Here is a 25,460-nt window from a genome sequence, read left to right on the forward strand (position 1 = left end):
GGAGCAAGAAATAACTTCTGCCTTTAGGATAGGCACACCTGTTCACCATGGTCTAAAAAGATGATGACAAATATGAAGTGGCCCTTCCAGTTACACCCTCCAAAAGCAGGCTTGTATCCTGGAATATATGTCATTGTCCAATAGCAGGTGTTTCTTCAAAGTCTCAGATAGTGCTCTGTGGCAGAGACAACACAAAGGATGAAATTTTAAATGCCCTCTTCCCCCACCTCTCCCTGTTGTGTTTGCCACCAAACTGCCTCCTGTTGAAGACCTCTAGTACAAGGGCATTGGATGATGAGCTAGAACTTGCTGAACCTGTGATGGAGGCAAGATTTCCTTTGCTACCAGTTGCTTCCTGCAGCTCCTATTGTATACATGTACATATAAATATAACACAGTAGTAATAATAATAATATTTATACCCCACCCATCTCACTGGGTTGTAAGCAAGCTTCTGCATCCAACAGAACACTTCATCAGATTGGGTACTGAGAAAAACTAGATGGTGGGAGGTGAGAAAAAAGCTGGCTTGAAGCCGTAATGTTTGCATTGGTAAAAAAATATAATTTTTGTTGCATCATTTCGAAAGGGGAATAGCTATGGGGTTGTCAGGAAGAATCATAGAATTATAGAGTTGGAAGAGACCACAAGGGCCATCGAGTCCAACCCCCTGCCAAGCAGGAAACACCATCAGAGCACTCCTGACATATGGTTGTCAAGCCTCTGCTTAAAGAGTGTGTGCACTTCAGAATCTACTACTGACCCAGTAGTTGTTTCTGGCAATTATTATCCAGCCCCTAGCTAAAGAGGCTGCCAGAGCAATTCACAAAAATAAGTACTAACAGAAAGAGAAAAAGGACCACAGTCTAAAAAGACGTAGCACACAAGAAATAAAGGGATGGGAGGGAAGAGGAAAAAGCAAGTTCAACCACCTGCCCTTAAAATACGCACATATATTAGGCTTGCCATAAGTCAGAAAAATTCCTGACATGTTTTGGTTTTGGGGTGTAAAAATTGCACCCCAAAGAATTGGCAGAAAACCTGGACATATAGCAACGCTATGGAAAAAGCACCCAAAAGCTTAAAATCACTATTTTGGGGGGAGGTATCCACAAAAAAGCTCAACCATTTGGGTTCCAAGAAAAAAAAGCTCAACAACTTTGCACGTGTCAGGATTTTTACTTTTTGAAATATGTCAACCCTGACTTACATGGATCCACACACACATCCTTTTAAAAGCAGTTCCTTTAAGAAAGTCTCTGCGGAGAGTGGAAGGGGCGCGCAGGCGGAAGCAGACCCCAGTTGACAGCAATTCCACACATCTATACAATAAGCTGTTCACAAAAGTGGGGTGGGGCCGAGAAGCGAACCTGGAAACGCTTGGCAGCGAGTTGACTCTAACCCTATATCGGTCTATGGCTGAAGGCGCCATTCCTCGCGCCTACGGGTAGAAAGGGGGTCCAAACCGCGGAGCGAAACGAACGTCAAGCCAGCCTCCCGCCAAAACGCCTATCCACCCAGCTCAACCAGGGCCCGGAAGTGGTTCTAGCGCGCCTGCGCGCGGGAGGCGGGGCCGCTCGCGGCTTGTCTGAGGGGGGAGTTAAGAAGAAGAAAAGAGGAGGAGGAGGCGACCGGATCGTCCGCGGTGGCATCGGCGGCGGCCGGTCGGCGTTTTCCCGCTTCGGCCATGAGCGTCGCCGCGCTGGTTTCTCCCGCGCTCCCGCCGGGGCCTCCGGCTTCTGCCGCCGCCGTGCTGCCCGCCGGGACGGGCCCCGCCGCCGCCGCTGCTATCGCCGCCGCCGCCGCTGCAGCCGCCGCCGCCGCCGAGAGCTTCGAGGATGAGGAGCTGGACAGCCCCGCCGACGAGGAGGACGGGGAGCGCAGCGGCCGCGCGCGGGACTCGGACGAGGGTGAGTCGCCTGCCTGCCCGCCCGCCCCCCGCCCCGCCTTCGCGGAGGCCTCGAGGCGCCGCCGAGCGGGTTTTCCCGGGAGTAACCCGCCCCCCCTTTTCTGCTGGGGGCTAATTCCCGAGGTGGGGGAGGAGCGCGCAAGAGTTGAGTCTTGCTCGCGAGTAGGCCCGTTGGAATTCATGCGCGTGGTTCCCGGGGGCCCGTGGAGCTCGGCGCCTCTGCTCATGAGGGCAGACTCGGCACTGGTTGCGATGAGACCACCTCACGGCGGCCCCGATCCGTTCTTCTCGGCAACTGCCGGGGACTTCCGAGTCACGAAGCACGTGGGTATTGTAGCCACCCGTCCAGTCTTACCTACGAGTAGACCCCATCGAAGTTTACGAGCCAAGTGGCTGACTGACACCTGATCATTGTATGGACAACTGTTCAAAAATTGGTCCCTGAGTTAGATCCCCGGCCTTCCCTCCCTGTCGCTTTTCCCTGATGTGCCTTTAAAAAATGAAAGCTCGTAAGCCTTCAAGCAGGGACTGTTTTGTTTTAGTTCATTGATTCCCAAACTCAAAATAATTCCATGCCCTTTTTGAGGATTTAGTCTTACTGGAGTGCCCCTTCTCGGTTGAAGAAAATTCGGAGGTAGTTTTAATAATCTTTTATCTAGGCTTGAGCAAATGCAATATGTGGTATTAATTTATTAATATATAGCAAAAACTATGCATGCACACTACAAAGAGAAATAATTTTTCAAAAAGCAACAGAACATTCAATTTACAACAACAGTGTCATTCTTTACATAGGTGGAAGTAATGAAGAAAGAAAAAAGTAAGTTTTAGGGTGCATCTAGTGTGTCTGGGACTTCATAGGAGGGTGTGGGGAAAGGGAGAGCCTCATACAAAAATGGAGAAAATCATTGGGTCTTTCAGTAGAGTCACTTTGTCACTTTTGTTTACAAATTGAATACTGTAGATGGATACCAAATCCCCGTGTGTTTCTCCTCTCCTGGGTCAATTTTTCATCCAAGGCTAGTTGCCAAACCATTGTACCAAGTTTTAAAGGAGGGATGTTCTTCTCTTCGCACAGCACTCTTATTATCTTATGGTGCTCAGTGGGGTTTAATGCTGGTCACAGGAAGTATTCATATTAGCTTTTGAGTAAACACATAGGATTTCCTGTTACTTATCTAGAAATGTATGTGAGAAAGCATGTTGCAAGTCCAGAACCCAGTTAAGTGTGGTACTTCTCCCACTGCTTTTCATTTCACCTATTTATTTCACAAAATTGCATACACTGCTTGCTTGATTATTAAAATAAAACTTCAGAGCAGTTCACAGAAAAGAGTAAAATCAAGAAAAATGTACAACCATGCTTTAAAGCATGCAAAAGTTAAAACACTAAAATTGATCTGTTTTTATTGATTGCCTGGTCTGTGTTGAGCAACAGGCATTTTATAAAAACTTACAGCCCAACTTAAAATGTTAACTTCTGGAATTTTACTGTGAGAGCATGGATAGTTTAAAAAAGAAGGCTCTGAAGAATGGCAGAGTCAGATGTCAGAAAAGAAAACATCTCGTGACCAATCAGTAGCGTATGTTTATTTGGCAGTAAAAGTATTTGTTTCCATAGGATTTTCTTTCAAAGAAGTTAGTTTAGGGTTGCGGGTTTTTTCTTCTTCTCCTAACTTGAAGAGGGTAATGTTTGCTCTGCTTCAGTGAATTTCTTCATATGCATAATTACTTTCTGGAACTTTCTGGCAGAGCTCAGGCTTTGTATGCAAAAGTTGTCAAGTTCACTTCTCAACATCTTCACATAGGGCTGACCCCTGCTTGAGTTTGTGGAGATTTTCTGCCAATCTGTGTTGTTGTTGTTGTTTAGTTGTGTCCGACTCTTTGTGACCCCATGGACCAGAGCACGCCAGGCCCCTCCTGTCTTTCACTGCCTCCCGCAGTTTGGTCAAACTCATGTTAGTAGCTTCGAGAACACTGTCCAAGCATCTCGTCCTCTGTCGTCCCCTTCTCCTTGTGCCCTCCATCTTTCCCAACATCAGGGTCTTTTCCAGAGAGTCTTCTCTTCTCCTGAGGTGGCCAAAGTATTGGAGCCTCAGCTTCATGATCTGTCCTTCCAGTGAGCACTCAGGGCTGATTTCCCTAAGAATGGAGAGGTTTGATCTTCTTGCAGTCCATGGGACTCTCAAGAGTCTCCTCCAGCACCATAATTCAAAAGCATCAATTCTTCAGTGATCAGCCTTCTTTATGGTCCAGCTCTCAAAAAGAAATCTGTGTTGGGCAGGTTATAGTGAATTAAGACAAACCAATGGTCAGACCCTGAATAAGGCAGCCTCCTACATTCTATTGTCATGTTTAATTTGATACATTTGCACCCTGCCTTGCTGTGATGCTTGAGGAGGCTTTTATTAAGAGGAACGTGCCTGTTCCCTTAAAGGTCTTGGATGTGCCAGTAGTAATTTTTCCAGTAATTACCAAAAGCCATGGAGGCACTGAACAGAGGCCTGTGGGGAGGCAGGAGAAGGGGAGGGGAGCACTGTGTTAAAGCCAGTGGGATACTGGAGAACTGTGTTGAGATCAGAGAGTTTGCATGGAATGAATATTGGAAGGAAATTGACAGACACAGCTGCTAAGAATCTTGTTATGCTGTCTGGTGGGAACTGTGGTACATAATCACGTTCCTGCCTTTATAGCATAGAGGTCTGGATAACACAACAATAAGAAATGCCACAGTTGTTTTGAATGAGCTTGCTCTCTTGTGCGTTTAGTTTTTTTAAGTGTACAGTTCTTTTTTGTACCTCAGTGGTGTTTGTTTCTGCTGCTGAGTGGGGAATTCTTGAACAAAAAAACGTACTGATTGGCACTGCTCTGACACTTGCTGATGTTCCTGTTTCCTTAGATACCGAAGATGCAAGTGAAACTGATCTGGCCAAGCACAATGAGGAGGATTATGTAGAAATGAAGGAGCAGTAAGTATTCTCCAGGTTACAGATATATTTCCATGCCTCTTTCATATGAGTCACATACCAGCTCAAAGGGAGGGAGTTTTGAACGTATGTTGGTGGGGCAAAAGTGCAAAAGTATTAAGACAAAAAGATTGAAATTCACATCACATTTCCCTAAATCAAAGAGCTGTTTGCAGCAGTTGTTGTTGTTTCTCCTTATAGCCCACCCTTCACCAAATGGTGCCAGGGTGGGTTAGAAAAAGATCACAATTAAAATAATAACATAAAACCTAATGTCAGAATAACAGAAAGCAGCAGAAGAGGCCTGAGTTAAAAGAATGCGTACCTTGAGCATAGAGAAATTCTTCCCTTGATAGTCCTGTACTTCTTACTTCCATCGAATGCAGGCTTCCCCCAACCTGGTCCCTCCCTGCTAGCTGTTTTGGACCACAGCTTCCTTCATCTCTGACCCTTGCCCATGCCTCATGGGAGTAGTGGTCCGAAACAGCTGCAGGGCACCAGGGTAGGGAAAACTGGTTTAGTGTTTCAAAAGCAGGCCTCAAAAGTCATAGGCCTCTTGCTCCACCACCTCCAGTGCAGTTGCCAGGAGATGAGAAGCTTCTGTTTTTGAGCAACCACGGTTTACCATGTGGTCCAAACCTGAATAAATTGTTAATCTCAACAACTCTTATTGAAAGCAAGCTGACTGGTTCTGCATTGCATATGAACTAAGTTTAACACTTCTGCTGAACTTTAAGCATATCAGTGGGACTTTGTTTGGACAATGTATGTGCCTTCTAGATATGTAATGGCTTTATGCTCCTGACTCTTTATTTTCTTAAGTGCTGGGTTAGTTGATGCTTCTTAATTTTTGCCTTTCGTAACATTATCTTTTCTGCAGTTAGGCGTCTTGTGACATTTTCCTGGACAATACCTTCTGGAATACAGATTAGATGCTGTTGTGGCCCAGGCAACTAAATTTTATTATCTGGCCCTCTGTGATCAAATGCCTTTGAGGTAGAAAGTTCTGCGGTTTGGGCTGGGAAGGATAGGAGAAGGGGATCATACTTTCATGTATGAAAGTGTTCTTGAAAGATCTTGGTGTTCTTTTTTTTTAAAAAAATAGCAAACTTATTGCTCCTTCACTTCAGCTCTACTTGAACAACATAATAGAAATTTAGCAATGGAAAGAATCAATTGAATAGGAAAGTAAAACCAGCAGTTGGTGTTTACTGGGGTTCCTTCATTAGAATATGTATTCTTTTTGCAGGATGTATCAGGATAAATTGGCATCTCTTAAGAGGCAGCTGCAGCAACTGCAAGAAGGTATGGTTTAAAAAGCATGACATGACATTTATTCACGAGAACAGTAGGCTTTACATTTAATACCCAGATCAAATAAAAACATAACATCAGAAGAGTCCAGTGGATCAGGCCAATAGCCCATTTAGTTCAGCATTCTGCTTTCACAGTGGCCAACTCTATGCCTGTGGGGAAACCAGCAACAAGAGCACTCTCCCCTTCTACAGTTTCCGGCAACTGGTATTCAGAGGCACTACTGTCTCTGACTATGGAGGATAAAATGACTTGGAGTTCTCTTAAATCAGACTTTCTGGTGCATTAGGAATATAGAAAGATGCCTTATGCCAGATCTCTATATATGCCCATCCAGCCCAGATTTGTCTGCTACCTGCTGCCTGATCATTTCATTGGAGATGGCAGGGATTGAACCCGAAATCTTCTACATGCAAAGCATGCGCTCTGTCATTGCATTAGGGTCTCTGCTATTTTCATGCAGTGCAATTGGGGAATCTTCCCTGATTTGGCATAGTGCTGAATCTTTCCTGTGATGGTTCTCATTTTGAGATTTCAGTACTTGCATGCAGGCATCACAACTTCTCTTGTTTTTCAAGTAAAAATAAATAAATCCACTCTTAATATATTGCTGGTTGGATTATCTGAAAAACAGAACCTGGAATGTATTGCGTTTTGCCTTAATAGTATATTATTATTATTATTATTATTATTATTATTATTATTATTATTACTTGAGTTTTGCTTTAAAGTGTATTATTAATCTTATTTATTAAATTTGTATACTGTCTTTCATGTGAAGATTCCAGGGCAGTTCAACAACAAAATATAAAATGAGAATAAAAAATACATAATAAAACATAAAGAAGAACAAGCCAATAACCCCCTCTCTCACAAACATATTTAAAAAGCCTTTGAATGTTAATCAGCCAAACACCTGGTTGAAGAGAAACATTTTCACCTGGCACCTAAAGATATGTAATGAAGGTGTCAGGCAAGCATCCCTGGGGAGAACATTCCACAAATGGCCATTCCACATACCCTGACCTTTTAAATATATCACTTTACCTTAATTTGGGACAGTCAGTTGACTTTTATTTCTACTAAGCACAAAGCTGAATGAGGAAGTGCCTTTTCCTAAACTGGATGTGTCCACTTCTCATCTGTAATTCTTAGCACCAGTACTATATAATTTTACTGAAATGGACACAGGGGATGGGGAGATGCACCAGTATGTCGATTTTGTGCCTGCTCCCCTCTTTTAAGGACTAGAAAATAGCCCATACTCTTTTTATTTCATCTGAACAATATTATGTTGCTGCTTCTTCAGCAGTGGCTTATTACTTGTGGAAAGAAAAAAAAATTAAGCTTGATCTGTAATTTTTAAGCATCAGGTTGAAGTAGGACTGCTCAGAATAGGTGGTGGTAAAACTGGTGAAGGGAATGGTCTTTTTTTTAAAAAAAAAATGAAACTTGGAGGTATACAAACAAAAATATTCTGCTTTGAGATATGAGCTGCGTGATTCAAGCTGTGTACAGACACTTCTGTGAAATAACAGGAGCAATGACCTCTGTCACAAATCCTGGGCCCTAGGTCAGATCAGGCACTGATAGCTTGATAGTGAGAAAAACAGTGTAGAGTCCTTTTCAACATTATTATGGCTCTGTCCCATTTTGTTGCAGCGGGAGGGGTTGTCCTTTGAGGTTCCGTCCAGCTCTATCATTCTGTATTTTAATCTATTGATTTCAGTGTGTTAATTTTGTATGGTTTTAATAGGTACTTTGCAGGAATATCAGAAAAGGATGAAAAAGCTGGATCAGCAATACAAGGAAAGGATACGCAATGCGGGTGAGTGAACTGCATTTCTGGTGACTTGCTTGAGGATTTCTGATCTAGGCCTAGACAAGTACATGATAATCATGCTTGAAACCCTGCTCAGTGCTTTTGGGTGATCTTACTTGTGTGTGTCGCAATCTCATTCTAAAAACTTTCCACAGGGTTAGCTGTGTTTGTCTATTGCAGCAAAAACAACCGCCTGAAGCACCTTGGAGATTAATACATTTATTGTGGCGTAGGCTTTCAGTGGACCACAGTGCACTTCTCCAGACCGTTCATTTCCCTGTGCAAATGCTGTTCAACCAGTTCTGGAAGGTGTCAAGACCTCCTAAATGAGGTGTTCACACTTACTGTATTTTTCGATCCATAAGGCGCACCGGACCATAGGGCGCACCTAGTTTTTAGGGGGGGAAATCAAGAAGAAAAGATCTGTCTCACTGTTCTGGCTTCGGGGACAGCCTTTGAAGCCTCCGCAGAGCAGTGGGGTGAAGGCACCCCGCTGCCCAGCGGAGGCTTTGCGCAGCCATCCCCAAGCTAGAACAGCGAGACGGAGCGTTGCGCAGTGCTCCGTCTCCCTGTTCTGGCTTTGGGCTTAGCCGCGCAGCCTGCATTCACTCTATAGGACGCACACACATTTCCCCTTAATTTTTGGAGGGGAACAAGTGCATCTTATAGAGCGAAAAATACTATAAATGGATCTGATGAAATGGGCTATAGTCTACAGAACTTTGTGCCATAATTCATTTGTTGATCTTTACAGTGCCCCTTCTTGGGTTGATTCTGATCCTAGGCACACATTTTTATAAATAATTTCTATTGATTTTCCCCCCAATCAGACTGGCTTTTATAGACTTATTCTGGGGCAGGCTTATGTTCCAGTAAGAAGAAGGGACAGCAATCAGTGTTGCTTTTCTGCAGTTGTATTAGGCATTTCAGCACAATCCCTTGTGTCTACCTGGAAGTAAATCTCCTTCAGTTCAATGAGACAGCTATAGGGTTGCAAACTTAACTGTTGGCTATCTAAGATAGGAATTGTTTGGTATACGTTGCACCAATTGTCTAGTTACTTTGTCAGTGCAGCTACTGATGAAGATTAATCTGGTGCAAGCAGAAATACTTGCAAGGGCTGGTTTTGCAGCCTCTCTTAACGGCCTGTAGCTTGCCGTCATCACAATTTTCACTCTAGGCTAACCACTCTGAGATCTTGCTAGAGTTAAATGTGCTTAGTTCAGCAGAAAAAAATGTAACTTATTTTCTCTTTTTCTTTCAGAGCTTTTTCTCCAGCTGGAAGTAAGTGTGTGTGCATATATATATGTGTGTGTGTGTGTGTTTCCTTTTCTGTTGGTCTCGGGTTTCATTGATGTATTCTGTTCCCTTTTTCAGTCATTTTGAGTAGAACTTCCTTTCCTTTGCTGTATAATGTTCAAACTATTCTGTAAATTGTGATTGACCTTCTCGGCTGCGGCTCCAATCTGGTGGAACGCTCTGTCACAAGAGACTAGGGCCCTGCGGGACCTGACATCCTTCCGCAGGGCCTGCAAGACAGAGTTGTTCCACCAGGCCTTTGGTCAGGGCGCAGTCTGACTCCCTCCTCTGGCAACCTGCTTAGAATCTTGCTTAATTAGTTGCCATTAATTTGATTTTAATTGATTTTTATAATGTAATATTTTTAGAATGTGTGATCTGATTGTTTGATTGTTGATTGTTGTTAGCCGCCCTGAGCCCGGCTTCGGCTGGGGAGGGCGGGATATAAATAAAATTTATTATTATTATTATTATTATTCTTGCACTGAGGAGAAGCTCAGTATTGAGGGTGCATGAATCCCAAGTCATTTGAGAATAGTTATTTCCATCCTTTATTAGGTTGTGCCATTGGTTTTGCAGCACACATGTAAATTGTGTTTTAAAACAGGCAGACACCATATACTTGTGAAAGGGAGAAAGTTCCACTCAAGTGAGGCTGCCTGATACTTAAGAATTAAGAGGGCCACAGGTTCCTGTAGGAGGTAGGGGGCCATGTATCCAACTTTACAGATGCTGGCATAGATGGACCTTTGACCTTACCAATCAGGGCTCATACTTGCTTTCTGTATGGTGACAAGTCACATGAGCAGTTTCATTGCACAGTTTGGGAAAGCCTGTGTCATTTGTCAGGTGTAACTTCCGACTCCGCAGCTTCTCAGTCTGGTGACCCCGAGCACAGTGGTTCCCCTATCAGCACCTATGCGTACCTGATGTGCTTCTGCCGTGTAGATGACTCCCTGTTTTCTTTTGGGCTTGACTCAGACAGAGCAGGTGGAACGGAATTACATCAAAGAGAAGAAAGCAGCCGTGAAGGAATTTGAAGATAAAAAAATTGAGCTCAAGGAAAACTTGATTGCCGAGTTGGAAGAGAAGAAGAAAATGATAGAGAGCGAGAAGCTAACTATGGAGCTAACAGGAGGTAAATACAAAATAATAAAATAAAGCCAGCATCTCTCTTTGGGGAAGAGGCCATATAACTGTACAATTATATTGTCGTAATCTGCCTAGGGAGCTTACGGTGAAGGGCAGGTAAGAAATCTTATAAATGAATCAGTCAATCAATATCTCAGCAATGGAGCAAATGCTTTGTAACCAGAAGTTCAGTCCCTGGTATCTTTAGTTAAAAAAGGATCAGGTAGCTGTTGGCATTGTAAACCTACTTCTGCCTGGGACCTAGAGGAAAATGCATTATTGGATGAATTAGGTGAGAGAAGGGGAAATGCCTCTATAAACACATGCAAGCACTGTTTGCACATGCAAGCACTGTTTGCCTTTAGGACAGGGACTGTGGCTCAGTGGTAGAGCATGTTCTTTGCATGCAGAAGTCCCCAGGTTCAATCCCTGGCATCTCCAGGTAGGGCTGGGAAATTGTCAGTATATGGAAACATCACCGCTGCAGACAGCCAGTTTGTTGACATCACATGATGCACTTATCTGTGGGAAAGAAGAATTTCCCAGGACCTTCACAGGCTGGATAAGTCTCTGTGAAGAGTGTAATTTGAAACCTTCCATTTGCGCATGTTCAGGAAGTTTGTCAGACTTGCTGGAAGAACTGAACTGAAAGAACGTGTTTTTCTCTAGTGCTGTAATGTCAGAAATAAACATCATGTAAATAGATTTCTGACTTATTTTCTTTCCCCTGCGGAAGCAGGAGGGAGGGGTTGTGCATTTTACCCACTCTTGGGAAAATGTCGCCTATCAAAATCTCCCTGGTCTGTCTGGATATCAGCCAGAGGAGGTTACCGGTATGCAAGCTCCAAGGACAGTGAGAGGGGCCAGCCTCTGTGGAGGGGGGCTTGCAAACAAACAAGTGAAATGACTCCCTGTCTCAAACCCTGGACGGCCGCGGCTGGTCACAGTAGATATTACTGAGTTAGATGGGCCAATGGCCTGACTTTGTATAAGGTAACTTCTGGTGTTCTTACAAAAGCTGCTGTCAGTGAAGAGAAGGCATTTTAATGAGCTAGAAGACTCTGATTAGAAAGCAGTGACCTGTGTCCCTAAGCCTGCTTACTCAAAAGCAAATGCCGCTCATTTCATTGGAATTTTACTAACAGCATAGGATTGCAGCTTTTACCACTGAATCCCGATTGTGTGTTTGCACCATGCATACAGTTTGTGGGTACTATTTAGTGAGTAAAATTAAGGATACACTTGTATATTTCTCAAATTAGGGGCAGAGTCACAGGCTGAGTCTTTGCATGAAAGAAAGAGCCCCCCCCAAAGGAAAAGATTAATGTGGAAAAGCACAGTTCTTTTTTCTCTTACTCTGTTTTTTAAAAATCAATCTGTGGACCTTACGAAAAAAACTGTCCTTCCTTCCTTCAGACTCCATGGAAGTGAAGCCCATCATGACAAGGAAATTGCGGAGGCGGCCAAACGACCCCGTTCCCATCCCTGACAAAAGGCGGAAGCCAGCCCCTGATATCCTTTGACCAGCTCCCTGATCCGCCACAGCCCATGATCCAGCTTTTGCTGTAGGTGCACAAGCTTTCCTTGAAAAGAGAGCTTATCGGTTGGCAAATCTTCCCCTGCGATGTGCGGCTGCAGAGCATATTGGCTGACAGCGAGGCCCAATGCTCCTGGCCATTGCACCATAGCTCTTTATGCAGGAGATCCCAAGTTCAGCCTCTGACATGTCTAGTTAAGGAGCATTAAGTAGCAGGTGATGGGGGAAAGATGCTCTGCCTGAAATTATGGAGAGCTGCTGCCAGTCGGAGCAGGCAATGCTAGGCTTGGAGGACATTAGCTTGGCCCACTGTAAGACAGCTTCCTATGTTCCTCTCCAAATGGGTAGGCAGAAGGTAGATCGGGCATCAGTGGCTGCTATGCTCTGCCTCCGCAGTCGGAGGCAGCGAACTTCTGAAGGCCGGTTGGTGGAAGCCATAGGAGGGGAGAGTGCTCTTGTGATCAGGTTCTCCCAATAGTCTTTCCATGAAAGCATCTAGGTGGCAACTCAGTCCTCCTTTAGTGGTGGAGGTTATCCCGGGGCACCGTTGCTCCTCCCTTTTGTTTCAGAGCAGGGCCTTTGCTTGGTTCCGTTCACTGGGACAAGTCCCTTCCACACCCACTTGGCTCAGTCCTGCCAGCTTCAAGGTGATGGGGCTTTCCTGGGGTTCTGCCCCTGTGAACCGTTCCATATAGTGCTAGCTTCCAGAGTCGGCCTTTGCCTGCCTAATAGTTCGCCTGCCATGGCAAATGAAGCTTCTGTCTGCGATATGCCCTGCAAAGGAGAGACCCAGAAGTAGCCACAAAGAGGGGTGTCGCTCCTGGGCTAAGTTCTGCCCAGGAGATTCAAGCCGCATTTTTGTACATGGTTCCAAAGTTACTTCCCCCTTAATTTGGATTACCTCAGCTAAATTACCTGCTAACAGACGAACAGATAATGGAGGATCTGAGGATTCTCAATAAGGTAAGTGCTTAGTGTAGATTGGGTGTGATTAATCTTTATTCATTTATTCAGACAAACCCCTCCTTTTTCTCCATGGCACTCAAGATGGCTTACATGGTTCTCCCCCTCTTCATTTAATCCCAACAAAAACCCTGGGAGGGAGGTTGGGCTGAGAGAGAGCGATTGGCCTATTGTCACCCAATGAGCTTCATGGCTGAGTGGGGATTTGAACCCTGTTGCCCCAGGTCCTAGCCTGACACTTAACCATTGCACCACACTGGCTCTCAGGGCCACATTCCTTTCTGGGCAAACTTTGGGGGTGGGAGGTGGTGGCATATTCCAGTGGTGGGTGTGGTCAGAGGCAAAAGTGGGCGGAGCAATGAAAGTAAATTTTGGAACAGTACAGTAGACTAGTTTCTATGCAAGCTCACATGCCCCTCTCCACCCTCCATCCTGACAAGCAAGAAGCATAATCTCAGTTGAAGGACGTGTACTAGTCAGGTAAAACACTTGAGAAGGCTGCAAAGCAAGGACAGTGAGGGTTGTGGCCTCAGCCTGAGTCCCAAGAGTTGCTAAAGAGAATGTCCAAGGTGAATGGACATTATCTCTTGATTGTCAGAAGAGCAGGCCAGTATCCCCTGTCGTATCTCGACATCAGTGCTGCCGAACACTGCTCACAGCTCTTGGTTTTTCTCGGTTCCCAAGAAAAAATGGGTACCAGAGAGCCCCCTAAGACCTAAAATGTAGAAGGAGCCAGAAATTTTGGGCAGAGACTTTAAAGGCAATTATGGAAGCCAGTAGACAGGAGGCTTTCTGGCTACAGTCAGCCTGCCCCAAACCCTGTCCTTAGGGGTAGAGAGTCGCTGTAGCTTAGACTGAGCATGACTGGCTGATGGATTAGTGAGGCATATTACCAGAGGTAGAAAATTTTAAAAAAATTAAATGCACTACTGAATTAATATTAGAATATTAATAATCTACAGTGGTACCTCTGCCTACGTATCCCTCTGGTTATGAAAACTTTGGGATGCGTAAGCAGCAAACCCGGAAGCATTTTTCCGGGGTTTTGCCACATGCGCAGAAGCGCTCTACTGCTGAAGTGGTCTCTCCAGTTGTGAAAACCTCAGGATCCAGCTGGACCTCCGGAACGGATCCCATACGCAACCGGAGGTACCACTGTACTGATATTAATTCTATACTACATTCATTTTTAAAAATGTTCTATGTTAGTGAAAACTGTGCTGATATTTTGTGAGAGGGCGGCATAAAAATAATTTTAATAAATAAATGTATCCAAAGATTTGCAGCCCAAAATGAAATAACACTAGTCATGACGCCAATCAGAATAGATTATTAGTTTACTTGAATTGCTTCCCATGAGGCATTCTGAAGTGATTTACAACCTAATACAAAAATCTGCGAAAGTTACAAACATGAGTTGCACATCTAAAAACATTATTTTTAAAAAGCAAGTGTGTGTATGTACTACAGACAACTCCCCATTTACACACGTTCAATGCGCACCCGTATCCCCATGAACCCGGAAGTGGCAAAAACGGCCCTAAAAGAGTGCAAAAATGGCGCAATAACAGTGTCTAGCAGTCCCAATAGCCCTTGCAAGTGCAATCCCAGGAGCCCTTGCACTGATCTTTGAGTCCTATGGAGATTTTGAGTTTGGGCAAGGAGGTTTGGAGGCAATGATTGTCGTGTTTGATTTTTTTAATGGTGTTCCCAATATATGCAATTTCTCTTAAATGCGCCGTGCCTCAGAACATAACCCCCGCATAAATGGGGAGTTGCCTGTATATATATAGCATCATTTCAACCTAATTCAGATTAATTACTATTAATGATTTTAAAGTTTCCTTGAAAATGACCATCTTAAGACCGTGTACAATAAGAGTAATTAAAAGCTGTTAAACACACAAAGACAACAAATACATTTAAAGCAGAACCAAAACCATGCAAAGCAGACATTCATGGTAAAGCATCATTTATCTAGATGGGGAAACCTGTTGGAACAAAAACGTCTTCAGCTGTTCTCTGCTCCACAGAGTGGAGGCAGCCACACTAAAAGCCTGCTGTGGGTTATTGCAGAGTGGGCATCTGAGGTCTTTGGAACTTGCCAGCTGGGAATAAAGATCCCCATTCAGAAGACATGTTGGCCTTCATGAAATGTTCTGTTAGGTCAGTTATTTCTCTTCCGGTTTATGTTCTTGTAGGGAATCACTAAAACAGCTTTCTTGTTTTTCCTTTTTATAGCTTAAATCACCTAAACGGCCAGGTAAGTGGCATCCCCACCCCAATAAGGTTTCCTAGTGTGTTCAAAAAATGGCTTAGGAGATAGGAAGGTGTGTCACTGAGTGGTGGAGCCCCTGCCTTTCAGGCAGAAGGTCCCAAATTCAACCTGCGGCATCTGTGGCTAAAAGGATGCTGAGCAGTAAGGGATGGTGGAAGTACTTCTGCTTGAGACCCAGAAGAGCTTTCATTGGTCAGAGAAGGTAAAACTGGGCTGGATGATGAAATAACGTGACCTGATCTAAAGTAGCCTTCTGCATTGTTACTGTTGACTGCTTTATGCTAGAGTAGGGTTATAATTTTAATGGGTCCAGATGTGAGTATAGATAATGACCTTTGAAAAGCTGAGAAGTAGCAGAATGCTTGGATGAGTGTTGCTATCAGAAAAACTTTCTTTTGCTGTTTTGACTGGAACTCTGGCATCTCCCAGTCCTAACAGGTCCCCCAAAATTCCCAGCTATGCAGAGGGGAAAAACAGAAACTCAAAACTGGGAAGGAGCCAGAGTTCAGTGTAGCCATTCCTAACTGTGTCTTGCAGACATTTTGGACTGCGACCCTCATTGACTTCAGCCAACATAGCCTGATGGTTAGAGATAATGGGCTGTCCAGCAAATACCTGGCGGGCCCTGGGCTCCCTGCCCCCGCTCTAAACCTTGCGCTATGCTGGATCCCTAGAATTTGTAGGGTTTGTAGGGTTCTGCATTTGTAGGGTTCTGAGAACCCTGGGGAGCAGTTCTTAATCTAAGTAGATAATACAGGGCATGGGCAGTCAGACGCTGTTGGAGTCACAGCTCACATCAGCCGCAGTCAGTGTTCAGGGTTGATGGAAGATGAATTTCACCAACATCTGGAGGAGCACCAAAACAGCTCAGCCAACCTGGTGCTCTTCAGATGTTTGGGAATGTTAACTCCCATGAGCTGCAGCTAGCACAGCTGTTCTGGCTGGGGCTGATGGGAGTTGTAGCCCATAAACATCTGGAGGGTACCCGGTTGACAAAGGCTGAGCTAGATTGCCCAGTGGTTTGACTCTGCAAGGTAGAGCTGCACAAGTCAAACCGGATCTCTGCCTGTGTGCTCCTCTCACAAAGCTTAATACTTTTACCTCCCACTGTCGGCTTAAGGTCCCCGCAATCTCTCAGTGTTGCCTGAATCGTAAGCTGCTACGTAGGGGTTAGACTGTGTATAGAGTTCACTCTTCTATTCCAGCGTCTCCTTCGTCACCAGAACACCTGCCGGCCACGCCTGCCGAATCCCCAGCACAGCGGTTTGAGGCAAGGATAGAAGATGGCAAATTGTACTACGATAAAAGATGGTAAGGCTCGGTGTGGGGAGGTGGGGTCTGTTCTGATGTCATGGCCTTCTGAGCTTTAGAAATGGTCAGGATCAAAGGATAGAAAGGGCCAAAGAAGGAGCAATTTCATGGAGGAACATCCAGGAGCCCTATCCCTTCTACGTACAGTGTTGGAAGGGTTGTATCACAGTGGTCAGTGCATCTGTTGTGGCTTCAGAAGGTCCCAGGTCCAGTCTCTAACATCTCCAAGTGGGATGGGAGAGTCTCCTGTCCAAAACCCTGGAGAACCACTGGCTTGACTTGGTGTAAGCCAGGCATAGGCAAACTCGGCCCTCCAGATGTTTTGGGACTACAACTCCCATCATCCCTAGCTAACAGGACCAGTGGTCAGGAGTGATGCCTATGCCTGGTGTAAGTCAACTGCCTAGGTTTCTTTCAGGGCAAAGTGGGAAATGGCCTCTCAGAAATTCTCCATCCTATTTGCGCGTGGTGAAATTTGGAGGGGAAAGGAGTGGGATTCTTCAATAGTTTCGAGGTGCCCCCCAAAAAAGATTGTTCTCACCTGAGAAAAAAATGACTTTGCTAACATGGAATTAAGCTCAGTTGTTGGTTCATACTCAGGGCAGTGTTGACTGGGGCCCCTTGAGACTGGTAGGCTGGAAGGCAGGGAGGCCAACAGTAGGTGGCGCCAGAGTCAATAATAGGACAGAGCTGACTAATTCTGGTTTTCTTCCCATCCTCCTTGCTCAGTTCTACAAGGTTTCACTTCCACAATATTAAAACTAAATATTATTAAGGCAGGATGAACAACTGAGCTACTTCATTCACAGTCTGAAGAGGTCGGGGTGGGGCATATAATTGAATATGATTTTTTTGGTGGGGGTGGGAATTCTCCCAGCACTTCAAGAAGACTTGTAAAGAATTATCAGGAAATGTTTTTCCAGATAATGGTTGGCCTAGCCCTAAGACATGTAAAGGCTTTAAACTTCTACCAGGGGGTACTGCACTCCTCTGCGGGGTACTGCACTCCTCTGCATCTCTCATCTTACTCCCCCTTTCCCTCTCACCTGCTTCCAACAAGCAGGATTTTCTTCTTTTTCTGTTTTTTTCTGGCCACAGTGCTTAATAACCAGAAGGTGTAGGGTAGATCTGATTCTTTGCATTACCCAATCAGTGACTGGAGTGCATTGCAGTCTTATGTGCCTTTAGTCAGGCCATCAAAGGCCACGAAACCTTTCCAACAAGGGTAGGGAACCTTTCTGCAGCACAAGGGCCACATTCACATCTGGACAGCCTCCCGAGGGCAACACGCAGAAGTTGGAGCCAGAGGCAAAAATGGACTGAGCGATTAATGTAAATTTTATCTCTGTACAGTAGGCTAGTTTCTATACTTGCACACCCCTCTTTATCCTCCATTCAGACAGGAGTAATCATATTCTGCTGTTCCTCCAGCGGCACCAATGCTTCTCTGAATACCAGTTGCTGGAAACCACAAGAGAGGAGAGTGTTCTTGTGCTTGAGTCCTTTCTCGTGCGTTTCTCACAGACATAGTCGGCCACTGTGAGAATAGGATGCTGGTCTAGGTAGGCCACCAGCCTGTTCCAGTAGCCAGGCTATTCCTGTGTTCTTATAGGCAGCTCAGTGGTAGAACACATGGCAGCCATATCCTCATAGCATAGCAATCAGCAGCTTCTAACCCGGAGGGTTATGTTCTGCTACTTTTAGAGGCAGTAATGTGTCTGAATACCAGGTGTTGGAAATTGCCAGAGGGGAGAATCGCTCTTGCACTCGGATCCTGTTTGTGGGCTTCCCATAGGGGCAAGTTGTCATGAGAGCAGTATTCTGGACTATATTGGCCATTGGCCTGATCCAGCAGGCTCTCATGTTCTTAAAAAAAAAAATCCCCTTACAATTCATAATAATATCTAACAATAAAATGCAAAAGCGTAATCCCAGTAACATCCAACAATAACATACCTCTGTAGTTGAATCCTGGCCCCAACGAAAGGTCCACTCTGGTAGTCTCTAGGCCCAGGCATAGACAAACTCGCCCCTCCAGGTGTTTTGGGACTACAATTCCCATCATCCCTGACCACTGGTCCTGCTAGCTAAGGATGATGGGATTTGTAGTCCCAAAACATCTGGAGGGCCGAGTTTGCCTTTGTCTGCTCTAGGCAGCCTGCTTTTCCAGATTTGCAGTAAGGTGGTCCCTGTCGCTTTGAACAATAGCAGCAGCTGTTGTAGCTGGAGTTGGTTGGGGCCCTGCCCTTCCAGGTTTGGTGGAAACAGGTCAGCCAAGCAGGTCTCACAGGGACTCGCAGCAAGAGGCACTTGTTGCAATTCCAGGATGTGTTCAAACCAGGTGAAAACACCCAGGCTGTAAAACAGGGCCAGCGAGGGGTGTAGCTTGGCCAAGAGTTCAAGGGATAAATGGGGGAGGGGGGCTGCAATCAGACTCAAGCTTTCATGCTTACTGAACAGCACTTCAAGTGCCACTTAACTCCAAAAGTAACAGCACTGCCAACTGAACATGTAAGACAGGTTGCAATGAGAGTTTGTACATTGCCAAATCTGGTCTTGCCCCAGTGATGGCAGGCACCCCGATTCCACCTTCCCAGGAAGCTGTCAACAAAGGTGGGGGGACATTGGCCATCTTTGGGGTTTCTAACATGCTGCCCTCCAGATGTTACTGTCGTTTATTCTTTAATTGTCCTAAAAGAATCTTCTCAGGGAGATTTACATATAAGATAGCTTGGAAACAGCAAAAGCAAGGATAAAACTGAGTAGACTCCCTGGTAAAAGGCCCATTTATCCAGCTGGGAAAAGCCCTTCAGTTGCTTCTGCAAAATGCAGGCAGTGGGCAGCCACATAGGAAGCCCAGCTCCTGAGTTAGTGCAGAGTTATTAAGACTCCAGCTCCCATCATTCCTGGCCATTGGCCTGTGCTGGCTGGGGCTGATGGGAGTCCTGCAGCATCTGTAATCATCACATTGGAAGGCATCTAAAATGATCACCAATCCACTAACACAGGGTTGGCCAACTCCCGAGAGACTGCGATCTACTTTCAAAATTAAAATCTGGCAGTGATCCACCCCCGTTTTTTAGGGGTTCAGGTGAAAGTTACAACAGAAGTTCTGGAACACTACATTTCCCCCAAAAAAATCTTTATTGAAACTTAACATATACAGTGGTACCTCGGGTTACATACGCTTCAGGTTACAGACTCCGCTAACCCAGAAATAGTGCTTCAGGTTAAGAACAGTTTCAGGTTAAGTACGGACCTCCGGAACGAATTAAGTACTTAACCCGAGGTACCACTGTATAGATAATAACCAAAATTCCCAATGATTCCCTCACATAAAATATAATATCTAAAGTACAACAGCTGCATAATTATACTCTTAATTATAAAACCCACCAGCCACCCTCTACTTCCCTCCACAGCAATTCAACTTCTTTATATTTCTTTCTGCCTCTTTTTCCTTGCATTCTATAATAAATTATTTTTGTTAAATTCTGATTTTTCCTTCTTTCTTTATTGGTTTTGTTATTGCTTACATTTTTTATTCTAAGCCTATTAGCACGTCATTTTTAGAACAATATTTTGACATATAATCTTCAAAATACTTCCACTCCATTCTTAACTTTTTAACACCAACAAAGGGAGAGTGGATTTGTAAATTAAGTGAGTGTATAGACTTGGAACACTACATTTTTTATTCTCATTCTCAGAAGCATTTTTGCCACAAGGTGGCAGAATGAGATCAGAAATTATTTTCCATGAGAGGAGGCTGGGGGGGGTAATGGTTTGCTTGTTTTTAGCAGTAATGTGCCTTTTAGAGACCACCTCTTTATGTAAGAATTCAGATTGGTCTGCAGAATATAGCAGGGCTCCCAAATATAGCAGCAGCTCCCAAATATTTCATTGAGCTCATCCAACAATAGACATAGGGTGGCCTTGGGAACATATTACTGACTTTACCCCCTAGCCTGGAAATGTAACCCTTCCCCCCTCCCGACTCATTGTTGGCCTGGTGAGTCCCTTGCAAATCTCCATAGATCTGCTGTGCTAATCCTGTTTTTTCCTAATCCGATCTCTTCTCTGAAAAGCGTTGTCTGTTGAAGTAAATGCACCCCCTAAGAATGGAGGAAGAGGATCTGGTTTCTGATAATGTCCGGTTCCTGTAAACTGCAGTGTTTTTCACACCAAGCCTTAAGACCCCTTGATTCTTAGTCATGGCCTAAGAATGACATTTTCTCTGGCCTCAAATGACCCCCATCACTATTTCCACCCAAGACTCTAGGGAGCTTTGGACCTGTTTCTGGGACAGCATCCCTCTGAGCCACACAGAAAGCCATTTTTTAAAAACTGCAGGGAGGTTCTGAAGTGCTTTGTGGGCGCCAAGGAAGTTAGAAGGCGAGGGGAAGTATAAAAAACCCCCAGATTTAGGTGCATCTGAAGCAGTTCTTTAGATTTTAGCTAGCCAGTTTGCTCAAAACAAGTCGTATTGAAAAAGGATAGCGCTGGGTTTGTTTATTGGGAATTTTTCATTAGAGGGAAAAAAAATACTCCTATACAAGACTCAAAATATGCAGCAGGAACAAGTAAAACATAAGAAAAGAAACTACAAAGGAATAATACAGAAAAATAAATAAAATTGAATCTTAATAGTGAAGCTATGCATATTGAAATCGCAGAGCTAGAGAAATAATATATTCTGAGAAGGCCATCTATTGCCAAATCCAGAAAGATGTCAGTAGCAAGGGGGAAAGATATGTAGATGGAGGACACATTTTGAGATGGTTGTGGCTATAAATGCTTAGGTAATAAATAATACCAGAAGGTTTTCTCTTTTTCAGGAGGTTGAATCCCCTCTTCGCCAGTTAAATATATAACAAGCAGGTGCCAAACAGAAAGAAACATAACTTTTGCTCTATTTATTTGACTCACAGCTGTTAATTTTTCTGACAGTGCAAGTGGGGAGGGTTTTTGCTGTTATATTTAAGACCTTTAAAAAAAGAAGTGACATCATAACTGAAGGTGCCCAAAACAGTAATATTTGAGGGAGGAAGGAGGGCAATGTCTAGCTGAACAGATCCACTAGTGCAACGATTTCCATGAGTACAGTGGAACTTCTGCCCCCCTCCTCTCCCCGTGCCCTCCCAAAATTTGTTTATTGCATTTATAGCTCCCTTCTTCTCCAAGGAGCTCAGGGTGGTATTCATAGTTCTCCTGATTTTATCCTCACAACACCACTATGAAGGCAGGGCTAAGTGCGAGAAAGCGATTGGCCCAAGGTCACACAGTGAGCTTCATGGCTGAGTGGGGATTTGAACCCTGGTATCCCAGGTCCCAGTCCCACACGCTAACCACTACGCCACACTGTCCCACTTTGCTCTGGAAGGTTGAGGGAACCCTAAACAGGATTTAGGGAAGCCCAGGCAGGTGCGCAAGGAGGAGGGGAGTACCTTTGCACAGCTGTAAGTCCTTTCTCTTGCAGTGCTGTTTAGCTGGATCCCACTCTGCCTAATCCTTTGCAGTGAAATTTAATTAAAACCTCCAGCATTAGCGTACTTGCCATATGGGCGGTTGTCTGAACTCGTCAGCTAATTAGCATTGAAGGGGGTTTCAGTCATCCCAGTCGCATACCGTACTTTCTCCCATTCGAGACTCAGCTCCTTAAACCGAATAGGCTCTTTGCCTGCTCTGTGCTGGAAGCCAGCCTTGATCTCGCTCGAATAAAGTTTTCTTTAAAGAAGACCCGACCTACATGCCTCATTTAAGCTGGGCGGTGAATGGGTCCGTACAAGGGAAGGGCCGTAGCTCAGGGGTAGAGCATCTGCTTGGCATGCAAAAGGTCCCTGGTTCAGTCCCCGGCATCTCCAGTTAGGGCTGGGAAGGGGCAGCCTGTCTGAAATCCTGGAAGATAGCTGCTGCCAGTCAGTGTTGACAACACTGATCTAGATGGAGCAGTGGTCTGCCTGAGTGGAAGGCAGCTTTCTACCTACCAGGGGGAAACACGGCATTGTCTTCCAAGAAGCTCAGTGGTGGTGGTGAGGGAGCGCATTTGGGGCATGTTCTTGTGCTCACCAGCCCCCCTGCAAGGTAGGCTTATGGCTAAGGAAAATGCCTGACCACCATGGCTGAACAGGGCATCAAAATGTTGAGTCAAATACTCTCTGCCACATCGCACTGGCTTTCCATGCCCCCAGGGTGGTATATATGTGTGTCTCGGTTTCACCTTGCTGTTAACGGCTTGATTTCCTTCCGAGTGTCACTGTTGGCCCTTTTCCTTCCCCTTTCCTAGCATTCCTATTCCTCCAGATCAACACTGCTCTCCCCTACCCTTTGCTGTAAGATTTCTTTTTTGGTTATTGATTGAAATGATGCCTCAGCAGGGTAGTTAATATTTTAAAAATAACTTGTTGGTGTGGGAGGACAACATTTTGAGTGCATATTAAAATCTGTCAAGTGTCAAAATGGAATGAAACATCAGCCTGAGAATTGAATGCTCCCTCTTTTCTATATTCCTTCTGTCCTCCTTTCTTCCTATCCTTCCTTCCTTCCTTCCTCCTGATGGCAAAAGAATGACTGTTTAAAGCTAGGCATAGGCTTCCCTGTGACCTTTTTATTCGTATCTGGCAGGTTTCTTCCTTGCAAAACTCTGAAAGCAGAGCATATAGCTTTTGCCCTCCACAGATTTGCCTAACCTTCTTTTAAAGCCTCCAACCTAGAGGATTAGGCCACGGTGGCTACTTGCCATGGTGGCTATGCTCTGCCTCCGTGGTTGGAGGCAGAAATGTTTCTGAATATCAGCTGCTGGAAAACGCAGGAGGGGAGAGGGCTCTTGTGCTCGGATCCTGCATGAGGGTTTCTTACAGGCTTCTGATGGTCAGCCACTGTGAGAACAGGATGGAGAACTGGATGGGCCATTGGCCTGATCCAGCAAACTCTGTAATTAAAAAAGGTGGCTTGGTGGCTGAAATGCAGACTGTGTGCAGGAACTCAGGTCCGCTTTTTCACCAGACTGTGTATCCCCAGTTTATAGCAAGCACGCTCTGTTTGCTCTGCGGTAACGTGGCTGCTGGAAATCGTGCTCTATTGTGACATGGTTGGAGAAGAAATAGAATGTAAAAGATGTCCATCAAATGATGAGCGCATGGATGGTGTGCGGATTTGAGTGATGTCTTTTCTCTCCGCCCACACCTTTTCATAACACCAGAATCGGGGGCTAAATGAGATAAGTCTTCATTTTGCACAATTAGCAATTGCGTCAGTGGCTTTTAAAAAGCAGGTTGCAGGTGCAAGGGATCCTATTGGGATAGTTGTAGGGGGACTTCAATTCTCTCACACACACAAACACATGGCACACTGTAGGCCTAGGTCCAGATTGCGGGAGATCTTACATTACTTTTAAAATACCGATTCACATTGTTACAGTGGTGCCCCGCAAGACGAACGCCTCACAAGACGGAAAACCCGCTAGACGAAAGGGTTTTCCGTTTTGGTGGCGTTTCGCAAAACGAATTTCCCTATGGGCTTGCTTCGCAAGATGAAAATGTCTTGCGAGTTCCTGCGGGTTTTTTTTCCTTCCCCCCCCCCTTTTCTAAGCCGCTTATCAGCTGATCCGATAAGCCGCTAAAAGCCGCTAATAGCGCTAAGCCGCTAAGCCGTCAATGGGCTTGCTTCGCAAGACAAAAAAACCGCTAGACGAAGAGACTCACGGAACGGATTAATTTCGTCTTGCGAGGCACCACTGTAATCCTGTGACTGGCACCTCACCGCATTTTGCCCTTGGACACGACATTAAATAGAACTCTGATGGATTAAACTATGCAGAGAGGGTCTTTTCATTGGTTTCTGCCCCCTTCCCGCTTTGTAGAAGGCTGCCCTCGGAAAGCTTACCTGGCACCTGTGTTAATTGCATTTCAGCACCCAGCAAAGGAGATCCTTTCCCCTCAGGCCTTTTAAGAGATCTTTTAAACTACTTAATGTATTTTTATTATTTTGCTCCCTATATAAATTGATGGTGGAGTGCGGGGGTGGCAGGTTCAAATTAACTGTTTGACTGATTTCTTTGTTGATTATTAGTCACCTGTTGGTTTGTTATTTCATGTTTTATTGTTCGTGGCCTAGAGGCTGCAGTGTTTGGATCACTGAGAAATTTAATAAAGATTGTTTTTCCCACAGCATGCAATAAACATATGGATTTGGTTTCTGGATAATCCACCATTTCCCCTTTTGAATATGATGCTCTGCTGAACTCCAGTTTGGGTCCTATATTGAACTCCTGTAGTTTTTCTTGCATATAAAAAAAAAAGATATAGCACATACAAACTATCTGATAACCCCAAATTTCCCATTTCTCTCCCCGCATCTAGTCTGCATTTATAAGCCCCTTTGCTAATGGCTACATTTCATCAGTATTCCCTGCAGTGAAGAGCACACTGGCTGTCATTAAACCTTAAAAAGCAGAAGCCATAATAAATTTGAAGCAGGAGAAAGCGGCCGGTGTAGTCTGTGGAATGCTGTTGTGTTTATACATTTGAAGAATTCTTGAATGCTAAACCACAGTTTAGAGAGGGGAATGAGTCAGCTGCATTGCTCATAGTTTGCAGACAAAGGGCATTACTGCATTTGCACCACAGTACACTGTCAAAAGCTTTTTGTGTTATGGCCAGGTCTTCACCCTGTTGCATCCATTCTGCCCTTCTCCTGAGTTGCTAGTTGTGCCTCTGAATGAGGTAGTCTTGCACCCAGAACACTTTTATAAATTATTAGTATTTATTTATTAACCGCCTTTCACCCCCAGGTTCCCAGGGTGGGTCGCAACAATTTGAAATACAACATTAAAATCAAATGACAATCGCAAAAGTGGGAGAGGCCCCTAAAAATACGAAATCTCAAGTGTCAAGGCATAAATAATAGCTGTTAAGGTCAAAGCAAAATGA

At 44.8% G+C, this 25,460-nt stretch overlaps 1 protein-coding gene across 3 annotated transcripts in view; it reads left to right on the forward strand.

Annotated features, from left to right (window-relative positions):
- The first annotated feature begins 1,267 nt into the window (after positions 1-1,267).
- Positions 1,268-25,460, forward strand: part of SUDS3 (SDS3 homolog, SIN3A corepressor complex component) — a 31,046-nt gene continuing 6,853 nt past the window's right edge. Inside the window, exons 1-10 of one of the 3 annotated variants that reach the window (XM_081842074.1) lie at positions 1,269-1,910; positions 4,809-4,878; positions 6,125-6,180; positions 7,946-8,017; positions 9,276-9,295; positions 10,292-10,448; positions 11,858-11,953; positions 12,880-12,941; positions 15,183-15,204; positions 16,443-16,530. In XM_081842074.1, the coding sequence (XP_081698200.1) occupies positions 1,688-1,910; positions 4,809-4,878; positions 6,125-6,180; positions 7,946-8,017; positions 9,276-9,295; positions 10,292-10,448; positions 11,858-11,953; positions 12,880-12,941; positions 15,183-15,204; positions 16,443-16,530 (866 nt within the window). In that variant the 5' untranslated portion in view covers positions 1,269-1,687. Of the gene's footprint in view, positions 1,911-4,808; positions 4,879-6,124; positions 6,181-7,945; positions 8,018-9,275; positions 9,296-10,291; positions 10,449-11,857; positions 11,954-12,879; positions 12,946-15,182; positions 15,205-16,406; positions 16,531-25,460 lie in introns of all 3 variants that reach the window. The other 2 variants (XM_081842072.1, XM_081842073.1) reach the window with 2 other exon arrangements.

Source organism: Podarcis erhardii (assembly GCF_964252035.2).
Source record: "Podarcis erhardii genome assembly, chromosome: 15".
Taxonomy (NCBI): Eukaryota; Metazoa; Chordata; class Lepidosauria; order Squamata; family Lacertidae; genus Podarcis; species Podarcis erhardii.